This window comes from Phoenix dactylifera, unplaced genomic scaffold (assembly GCF_009389715.1).
Source record: "Phoenix dactylifera cultivar Barhee BC4 unplaced genomic scaffold, palm_55x_up_171113_PBpolish2nd_filt_p 000437F, whole genome shotgun sequence".
Lineage (NCBI taxonomy): Eukaryota > Viridiplantae > Streptophyta > Magnoliopsida > Arecales > Arecaceae > Phoenix > Phoenix dactylifera.
In genome coordinates, this window is record NW_024067872.1 from 232,975 (window position 1) to 244,261 (window position 11,287).

Sequence of the window (11,287 nt, forward strand, 5' to 3'; positions counted from 1 at the left end):
ATGTTGCAGAAGCTAATTATGGTCGTTATACGAGTAATTCGAGTTATGTAATAGTGATTGATTTACTGTTTGTGCCAATGAAGTTCAATAGAAGCTGCAGAGCCGATCTTCACTTGATGTGGATGAATTAGACGACATACTTATGCTTGGTAATTATTATATAATCTAGTTTGATGTTCTTGAGATCACATTGTGTTACAATAGCTAGCAAGAATAACAAAACAAGAAGGAAAAAGAGAAAAGAACAAAAGTACACAATGTTTATATGGTTCAGTCTATTGACCTATATTCATGGACAAAGACAATACAAAAATTTTACTATAAAAAAATGGAAGATTATATAGTACGAAATTACCTTATAAAGTCAAGTCCCCAATATATCCAATCTCTAAAACACTCAATTGCTCTCTTCCTTTGAAGTAATAGGAGATATATATAACAGGGTAAGTCGACTTAAACTCAAAGGTTAGGCCAATATATAAAATAGAGTGAGCCAATTTAGACTCGAACCAGTATCCTAAGTAGATTTAAATTTGATTTTCTACAACCTGTAAACTCAAGACATATTCAACGTCTTGTTACAAGAGTTTCTCCAGTTAAAATTATTAACCAAATTACAATTCTTTCTTTCTTTCATTTCTTACATATTTTATTAACTATGATGCAGGGACTACTCCCAGAGCATTGCAGTCAAATTATTGGGCATTGAACTGCTATGGTTTCTAGCCCACTGATTTATCTACACATTTCCTCTATCCCAATTAAAACCTTCTCCCTTAGACTCTTTCAGTCTCCAACACTTCCCAAAAACATTGGCCTGCTTGTCCATTCCTCCATGCTGAATTATTCCTCAAAGCAGTTCAGCGTCTATGCAATAAGTAATACAAATCAGTCTTGGTAGTGCTATGCAACACAAACTAATGTCACAAACAAATGTCACATTTTGTTCCGAAAAAACTAAGAATTAAACACCAATTCATTTGGCATCAATTATACAATTGTAGGGGAGGAAAAAAAAAAGTTTCCTATCAGTCTCATACTACACAAGAAGAAGAAGAAGAAGAAGAAGAGCCACTAGATCACTAAAAATTACATCTTTGCATTAATGCTACCGTGAAGTAAGCTAAGCTAACGATGCACAAGCACAATACACAAGGAAAAGTGGATGCTTTAATACAAAAACACTAACAAAACTAATAAGAGGAGGTGAAAAGAAATTAAAGAAGGAAGCAAAGAACTCATCTTTGGTGATCGAATCCAATCTACTTCTTTCCGCCGCCCCAGAGCGACTGCCAGAAGACGGGCCAATTCCGGCGAGCCTCGTTCCATCCAAGAAGCGAGCCCTCCCGGAGAGGGTCCCAGCTCGCCGAAACGATCCCATAGCTGACCCCAAGAAGGGCGGAGCCAAAGAAGAAGAAGGAAACGAGGAATGGGATCCAGGTGGGCACGTCGATCTTGGAGACAACCTTGAGGTAATAGAAGAAGGGGAAGAAGAGGAGGCCGAAAGCGAGAGGAATCCCTACCGAGAAACCCATTCGCCGCATCATCCGGTTGGTGACCACCTCAGGAATCGTTCCCTCGTTCTCCGATTCTTCTTCTTCCTCGTCATCGTCCTCGTTGGGTGGTGAGCTCTTCCGCTTCAATCGCTTCTTGGTCTTCTGGGGCGCGGGGCCGAAGCCGCGAGGGCTCTTGAGGGCCGCCGTCGCCGGCGGAGTAGGGCGGCGGAGGGGCGGGGGATGGCGGCGGAGGAGGAGAGGGAAAAGGGGTGGCGAGGAGTGGGACGAGGGAGCGGTTTGGAGAGGGGCGAGTGGGTAGATCCGGAGGAAGGCGAAGGACTCCATGGCTTTCTCTCTCTCTCTCTCTCTCCCCGTGCGCGTTTCCTGCCGATGAGGATGCTTATCCTCGACTCTTATCACGTGTACGGCACGTGATACGTATGTCCGTCACTTTCAAATGCCGGCTTTATATAAGTACTCCATCTTTCTAAATATATACACCAACCGCAGCTCAGCTGCTTACTGAATGGGATGGAAAAAAAAGAGTGTATTAAGCAATACTTGGGGTTTATTTGTCAAAACTATGTAAATAATTGGAAATAAACACCTTCGATCGGATGGGTCTTCAAAAGTCGTGCTGATGGGGTTTAGGTCCGTTACTGGTAGGGGCCCATCTGGAGTACACGGTTGACTGATATTCGCACGGTGTCGGTAGGTACGCGCCACGTGTTGGAGGCAGGCTAAAAGGATGGTGCGGATTTGGAAGGATACCGTGTCTCCCGGCAGGCTCCTCCAGCAAGATCTTGTTTGGCATTACTTCAAAAAAACGAGGTAGAATTTTTTTTTTTTTTTTTGTGGTCCACTTTCTATCAAGTCTTTCGAAAAAATTATATTTTAATTTTTAAAAATTTTGAAAACTAAATATTTAGTTTACAAGGCTTTTAAAAACCAAATTTATCCATGACAACTACTATATTCTTTTTCACTATCTTCTTAGCACTTCCTACTGCTCGTCACTACCACCAATCAGTAGCTTCACTGTCAACCACCAGTTGCTACCATAGGTTAAAATTTGTTATTATTAGATTTTAATCTTATTAAGATTCTTATTAGTTAGTCATTAGTTAATAATTTTAGGATTCATAAAATACCTAAGTTTGTGTTTTAATTGAAGTGGGATAGTGATACTTTTGTCATGTAGTTAAAGAGAGCATAAGGTTTTATTAAAAATGGGAGAGAGTTTTAAAGGAGAGAGGAGGTGTATTTAAGATGTGTAATTCTTTGGGTATTGCCCATTTGGAGAGACAGTCTTTGGATATCTGAGGAGGGCTCTACTATCTGGCATCTTTGAGCGTGCGAAAGAGGAAAACCTTGTGGCAAGAAAGCTAAATATGTTGGTTATGAAGAGAGAATCGGATTAGTTTCTATCTATGAATTTCGTTATTATTTATTAATAAAAATATATTTTGGTTCTCTCTTAAATATTATTTTCTTCTTGCAATTTTTATCATAAATATTTTGTTTTAAATTTTTGGCCAGCATATTTGATCTACTCTGAGTAGCATGCTGTTCTACAACACCAACTGCAAGCTGCTGGTGTCATTGCTACCATCTCTGGTACCATCGCTGCTCAATGTAACTTAAGTTTAGTTTTTATATTAAAAACTCAAAATTGATACTTTGCTTATCTTTTTTCTAAGAGCAATGCTACGGCAACTCATGAAAGTGATACAACTGTCTTCCACCACTAATGTTGCATCATTGTGTGCCACAATTCATAACTTAAATACAAAGGAAAAAAATGAGAACACAACAAAACAGCTGAGTGTTTTTTTCGTTGTAGTTTAAGTTTCTAAAGCACTTTTATTTTTCCAATACCAAAAACAGAAACCTCTCTGCATCAGTCATCGTTGTTTTAAATTTTTAAAACAAAAAAGAAAGAAAGGGCGAGGACAAAGTAAGAGAAGACCAAAGAGAAGGGGTGCCGGAACTTGGCGGTGAGGGTTTGGATGATGGGCGTAGTAGACACTACGACTGTCATGCCACAAACTCACTATTGAGTCGGTCATATGATAATGGCTATAAATTTTCTAAACCAAAGCTCATGAGAATATGTAATATCTATAAGTTTGTCGTAATCTTAATATCATGGTACAATATGAACTGCATTCTATGCTAAAAAATGTTGGAGAATGATCTGTTAGATATTTAATAAATTTTTGCGTGACAATTAACAATATGGGGTGGTGGTGCAGATGGTTGGCGTGTAATAGCTCTTTGAGTAATCCGAAGCTCTAGAGTTCGAGCTTCTCTAACCCCCAAAAAAATTGGTTATTATAAATGAGCGATGAGGACAACAACGCACTTTGTGATGCTGGGCGCATCACGACGGTCAGATTATCAACTGACATTACCAGCGTTCCTGAGCTCTTTCAGTTTTTCCTTTTGTTTTAATTAATCACAATATATTTTCTCTTATTTTTACCTTTTATTCCACAGACAAAATAGCATATATCATGGAAATAGTAGTAAAATAGTAAATAGCATGCTGAAAAACTTAATTAGTAAAATTTGAATTTACTAGGGAATGGCTGTATATTTTCGACAGTAAAGCTCTAGGGAATATAACAGGATCTATAAGTTTGTTATAACCTTAATATCACCGCATAATATATGAACTACGTCTCATGAAAATGATTGTTGGGGATTGATCCATTAGATATTTAATACTTTCTCACATGGCAATTCACAACACGTGGTTGTGGCGCAGCTGGTTAGCGCATAATAGCTCGGTGAGGAGTAGGGGTGATAAAATATGATCCGACTCGCCAATTCGACCCGTGTTCGACCCGCCAACCGATCCGTATTCGATCCGTCATAAACAGATTTGGGTTTGGCCTAAACAGATTCTGGTCGTAAATAGGTTAATTCGTTTAACCTGTTTATTAATTGAATCGGATATATATTTTACAGGTATGATCCGTTTAATATATGGGTCAGTTTCTAGACGTCGCCTCAAGCCGAAGGAAGTCCCACCTCACCCACAGTCCGCATGGAGAACTTAAAAGTTAAAACCAATCCCATCGCACAGTTCGCACTGTCAGCAAACTTATTTTTTCTCAAATATCCCTGCCATCTAACCCTGCCATGAGCTTTTTTTTTTTTAATCCTCAAGTTTCGTAGTGGCAAACTAGATATTTTAGTAAAAAGAAAGGCTAAATGACTTTTACCTATTAACATTATTCTGAAGGGAGGACGGTGTTCCTTTGCACCTCGGGACGTCGTTTAAAACCCCAACAACATAGATGACCGACGGCCTCTAGCTTCCCTCGCTGGCCTCCCCTGCTACCAAATCTTAACCCTACCCCTAGGAGGAGGTTCTGATCGGCCTTCGGAGGTCGGTTATGGCGGCCGCGCAGGCACCAGAGCTAAGTAGCTGACGCCGCCGCCGGTCATTCGAAAAGCCAGGAGCTGCACCATCTTCCTGACCCCTCCGGCGACCCCGAAGCCCTCCGAGGCCCCGAGAGCCCCTGTCTCTGGAGTCCGTCCCAGGCTCACAGCCAGGAATGCCGAACTCTTCTAAGTCTTCTTCCTTCTTCCTTCGCCAATCCCCCAGCTAGTAGGGCCCGATCCCGAACAGCGTTTCGCCGCTTCCCGAACCCGGATCATCTCCTCCGTGCCGGCGAACTCCCTGGTGCGGCGTCCAGGCTTCCAGCACGGCGGTACCGCCTCGGCGTAGACCCTGGTCCTGAGGCCAACATCGCGGAAGCCGATATCCCCGGCGCCGGCGGCAAAGGCGAACTGCCTTTTCTGCTTCAAATCAAGCGTGCAGGCCCCAGCCTCATCCCCTCACTCACTGGTAAGACGAATCTTCCTTCGGCATCACCGCCTAAACATCATCCTTCGGCATAATATCTTCAGATTTTTTTTTTCAAAAAATGTTTTGCTTCACGATTGAAGGGGGAAATCGCCATGGTTTCTCAAATATATATATATATATATATATATATATATATATATATATATATATATATATATATATATATATATATATATATATATATCATTGTTCTATTTGAGGCCTCCATGGGTCCATCCTTGCTTTCGCTTCATTTTTTGCCTTTGGGTTGGCAAACAGATTACCTGTTAATTAAACAGGTTAAATGGGTCGGATCGGATTATCTGTTTATTAAGCATGATAGATTCAGGTTGTAATTCCTGACCTGTTTAATAAGCAGGTCGGGTTCAGATTTATGATTTTCTAATCCGACCTGTATCTGATCCGACCCGTTTATATCCGGCCCGACCTGATTGCCACCTTTAGTGAGGAGTCCTTAGCTCTCGGGAGTTTGAGCTTCTCTCACCACAAAAAAAATGGCAGTACCTATGAGCGATGAGGACAACAATGCATCGTGTGATGCAAGGCGCATCACGACTATCTGATTATCATCTGACGATACCAGTGTTTCTGAGCTCTTTCATTTTTCGAACTATCTCTAAATTTGATATGCTTGTTAGTACTGCAATTCCAAATGGTTTTATGGTCATTATATGGCAAGATTAAATTTGGTCATAATATATTAATAACTAAAAAACAATCTGTGAAAAAATTCATCTCCCATGTTTCAAATAATAACTATAAAATGGTTCTTTGATCACAATGAGAAAAACCACGAATTTTAACTATTAATATAATTCATCTCATCTGATAAATGTAAAAGGGTCTCGGCCGTCCGTTCAGCTTCGAATCACAATGAAGTAGGTGGAACAAGAAAGAAGGAACCAGGACAGGGGACATTTAATCCGGTTATATGCTAGTAATTCACAATGGATCCTTATCGGTGTGGCTGCATGAGAAAATAATAGAATAAGAGAGGGTGCCGGTAAGGTGGGAGACCACGGTGCCTCATCTCCGGTTACGATGCGCCTGCAGTAGGGCCGAGCAAATTTCTTTTTTATTTTCTTATCGTTCCAACGACGACAGTTAACTGATGCCTCGAGAGGGTGGGAGTCGGGCTTTATAGGTAATGGAGGCTAGGGTTTCCTAGCCTCCCATCTTGACGCTAGCCTCCCGTCAAAATAAGAGTGGCAATCGGGTCGGATCGGATCATAAACGGATCGGGTCACATGCAGGTCGGGTCAGAAAATCATAAACATGAACCCGACCTATTTATTAAACAGGTCAGAAATTACAACCTAAACCTGACCTGTTTATTAAACAGGTAATCCGACCCGATCCGTTTAACCTGTTTAATAAATAGGTAACCTGTTTATCTAACCCGACCCGACCTGTTTAACCTGTTTGCCCAACCTGACCCGTTTAACCTGTTTAGACATGTTTAACCTGCCCAACCCAACCTGTTTAACCTGCCCAACCCGACCTGTTTAGACCTGTTTAGATCCGTTTAACCGGTTTAGACCTGTTTAACATGTTTAACCCGTTTAACCTGTTTAGACCTATTTAACCTGCCAACAGTTAAACGGGTTAAACGGTTTAAACAGATCAGACATCTAAAACCCGTATTCGACCCAATTAATAAACAGGTTAAACGGGTCGACCTGTTTACGACCCGAACCTGTTTAGGCCAAACCCAAACCTATTTATAGCGGGTCGAACACGGGTCGGGTCATATTTTGCCACCCCTACGTCAAAGTCAAGAAGGAACTAGAATCAGTCTCCTCTTCCGACTCAAGCAGGGGAACTTCATCACATTTCTTTTTTAAGAGAGAGGATGGGCATGGGAATGGCAGTGAGAGGACATAGTTTACATGGAATGCACGATCCCTTCGACCAAACAAAAGTTGCATATCTGTTACGCTTTTGAGCCCTCATGCATGCAATATTACTTTTAAGTCTCAAACATTAGTGTTTTCTCATTGTCTTGCTAACCCCCTTGTTTAAAGGCGATGTCCTTACACTCAAAAACCTTATTAGATGTCTTAATCATTGAGATAATATTAGTCCATATTCTGTGCTCATCATTTGAAATTTAGAGGGGAAAAAAAAAAGTGATCTCTATCAAAGCAAATTCTAGGTTTGATGCAACTAACAAGAACTATCTTGGAAAGTCCTTCATCGTCTAGATGAGGCATTAGGTCTGGTTGTTTCTTCCGTGTGAAAGAATGATTGGACATTGACTGTTGCATCGCATCTTGTATGGATTTTAAAATACACTAAACTTTTTTTTATTTTTATTTAGTATTATTATTATTATTATTATTATTATTATTATTATGCTAAGGCGGGCAGACCATATATGACGGGTATGGATTTTTTTTATTTATCTCGCTGCACAGATTTTAAAACAACTTTTATGTAATCTAATAGTAAATTCATGCGACAGAAAGTGAATTCTCTTTTTGCAACCTCCATCCTGCTGCATTTTGGTTTTACAAGGAAGTAATCAGGCAATTTTAGCACTATCAAAATTTACTATATTTGGCTGGAAATTTGGGAAAGATGGCGATTTCTGCATTGTGGAAGGCTGTTGAGGAATGATCGGTTAGATATTTAATAATTTTCCGCATGACAATTCACAACATGGGGTTGTGGCCAGCTAGTTAGCAAGTAGGTCTCATTATTCTTTGAGTAATTCTCAGGTCGAGAGTTCGAGTTTCTGTAAACCCCCCCCAAAAAAAATCTGGTGGCATTAATGGGCGATGAGGACAAACAATGCAACATGTGATGCAGGGTGCATCATGGCTATCAAATTATCATCTGACGATAACAACGTATCTGAGCTCTTTCATTTTGCTGTTTTGTTTTAATTAATTACAATATATTTTCTCTTATTTTTACCAATTATTCTACGGACAAATAGCATACCTCGCTTGCTGATAGTATGTTGGCCCAAATCAAGACTAATATGGGTGTCAGAGAAGAAAATTTGAATTTAATATAATTAAAATAGTAATGAAATAGTAAAAAACATGCTGAAAAACATAATCAGTAAAATTTGAGTTTAATATAATTAATGAATCATAAAGAGTTCTATTCTCAAATTTTCTTTTCCAGTCTCATCTAGCAAACATAAAATGGTTTTTTGGTTACCATACATGGAATCCATAATATTGAAATACATAGCTTGAATGTTAGAATCCTGCCGGAATATTAGGGGCAGAGCGCATCTTGCTTGAGGAGGATTCAGCCATCATGATCGATTGGATTCGACTGGGAGAGCCGAGGAGGGGTGACAATCCTCTGTTGCATGACATCTAAAGGATGGCAGGCAACTGTAGGGCCTTTTAGGCCGTACGTACATACTATGAGGCGAACAGGACTGCAGATTGGGTCGCCTCTTTTGTTGCTCAGCATTCCGGCGCGGTCCTTTGGACACACCAGGGGGTCTCCATTCCATTACTTTGTCATTTCTTATCTCTTGCTAGAGTAGTGTAAACGGCCGTTCTAAAAAAAAAAAGTTAGAATAATTGAGGGATCAAATAGAGACCTATTTTTAAATTTGATATGCTTGTTTAGTATTGCAATTAAATTGAGGGATCAAATAGAGACCTATGGTCATTATATGGCAAGATTAAATTTGGTCATAATATATTATAACTAAAAAACAACCTATGAAAAAATTCATCTCCTATGCTTCAGATAATGACTATAGAATGGTTCTTTGGCCACAATAAGGAAAACCACAAACTTTAACTATTAATATAATTCAACTAATCCAGTAAACGTTAAATAGTCTTCTAGTTACTACGCATGCCACGTCGTCATCTATATGCCACATCATCAAAATAAAAATTTCTATTTGTTATGCTACGTCATCACCCATATGTTGAGAACAATTCCGACAAAAAAAAAGATGCCACATCATTACCAATCGACCATGTAATCATCAGCCTAAGTGGTTTATATATGTAGTTAGCTATGTAATATCTGGTTAATGCCAGCCGAAATTTTAGATGAGAAAAAGTAATTGAAATCAGGACGATGGATCATATTAAAATAGTGGTGAAATAATAGGAGACCAAATTTTAGGTTTTTGAAATTAAGAGACTTATTAAAAATCCGACCTAAACTTAGAGGACTAAAAGCATAATTTATCCAATATAAAATTTAGACCTAATTTTAGCTTTTTGAAATTAAGAGACTTATTAAAAATCCGACCTAAGCTTAGAGGACTAAAAGCATAATTTATCCAATATAAAATTTAAATTTTAGAACAATCAATAAACTACAGGGAACATGTTATGGACTTTTACTTTTTATGGTTTACGCTTTGATACCATAATAGCTTGATGGTCACTAGATGGGCACATGAAATTTGAGGGATCAAATGAGACCTATGGTCATTATATGGCAAGATTAAATTTGGTCATAATATATTATAACTAAAAAACAACCTATGAAAAAATTCATCTCCTATGCTTCAGATAATGACTATAGAATGGTTCTTTGGCCACAATAAGGAAAACCACAAATTTTAACTATTAATATAATTCAACTAATCCAGTAAACGTAAAATGGTCTTCTAGTTACTACGCATGCCACGTCATCATCTATATGCCACATCATCAAAATAAAAATTTCTATTTGTTATGCTACGTCATCACCCATATGTTGAGAACAATTCCGTCAAAAAAAAGATTCCACATCATTACCAATCGACCATGTAATCATCTATCTAAGTGGTTTATATATGTAGTCAGCTACGTAATATCTGGTTAATGCCAGCCGAAATTTTCGATGAGAAAAAGTAATCGAAAGCAGGACGACGGATCATATTAAAATAGTGGTGAAATAATAGGAGACCAAATTTTAGCTTTTTGAAATTAAGAGACTTTTTAAAAATCCGACCTAAACTAAGAGGACTAAAAGCATAATTTATCCAACATAAAATTTATATTTTAGAACAATTAATAAACTACAGGGAACATGTTATGGACTTTTACTTTTTATGGTTTACGCTTTGATACCGTAATAGTTTCATGGTCACTAGATGGGCACATGAAATTTGAGGGATCAAATAGAGACCTATGGTCATTATATGGCAAGATTAAATTTGGTCATATATATTATAACTAAAAAACAACCTATGAAAAAATTCATCTTCTATGCTTCAGATGATGACTATAGAATGGTTTTTTGGCCACAATAAGGAAAACCACAAATTTTAACTATTAATATAATTCCACTAATCCAGTAAACGTAAAATGGTCTAATAGTTCCTATGCATGCCACGTCGTCATCTATATGCCACATCATCAAAATAAAAATTTCTATTTGTTATGCTACGTCATCGCCCATATGGTGAGAACAATTCCGACAAAAAAAAGATGCCACATCATTACCAATCGACCATGTAATCATCTATCTAAGTGGTTTATATATGTGGTCAGCTTTGATCTCTATCAAAGCAAATTCTAGGTTTGATGCAACTAACAAGAACTATCTTGGAAAGTCCTTCATCGTCTAGATGATGCATTAGGCCCAGTTGTTTCTTCCGTGTGAAAGAATGATTGGACATTGACTGTTGGATTGCATCTTGTATAGATTTTAAAATACACTAAACTTTTTTTATTTATCTGTCTGCACAGCTTTTAAAACAACTTTTGTATAATTCAATAGTAAATTCATACAAAAGAAAGCGAATTCTCCTTTTGCAACCTCCGTCCTGCTACATTTTGGTTTTACAAGGAAGTAATTAGGCAATTTTAGCACTACCAAAAAATTACTATATTTGGCTAGAAATTTGGGAATGATCGGTTAGATATTTAATAGTTTTTCGCGTGACAATTCACAACATGGGGTTGTGGCCAGCTGGTTAGCTCATATATTT

The 11,287-nt window shown here is 38.4% G+C and overlaps 1 protein-coding gene and 1 non-coding gene across 2 annotated transcripts; one reads left to right on the forward strand and one right to left on the reverse strand.

Moving 5' to 3' along the window:
• Positions 1-627: 627 nt before the first annotated feature.
• LOC120106038 (protein PAM68, chloroplastic-like) lies at positions 628-1,888 on the reverse strand. Its single transcript, XM_039118886.1, has one exon. It carries the CDS (start codon positions 1,839-1,841, stop codon positions 1,263-1,265), a length of 579 nt encoding a protein of 192 aa, XP_038974814.1. The 5' UTR covers positions 1,842-1,888; the 3' UTR covers positions 628-1,262.
• A 1,950-nt stretch (positions 1,889-3,838) lies between these two features.
• Positions 3,839-3,926, forward strand: LOC120106039. Its single transcript, XR_005508269.1, has one exon. It is a non-coding gene; the product is annotated as a small nucleolar RNA snoR114 (small nucleolar RNA).
• Positions 3,927-11,287: the final 7,361 nt, after the last annotated feature.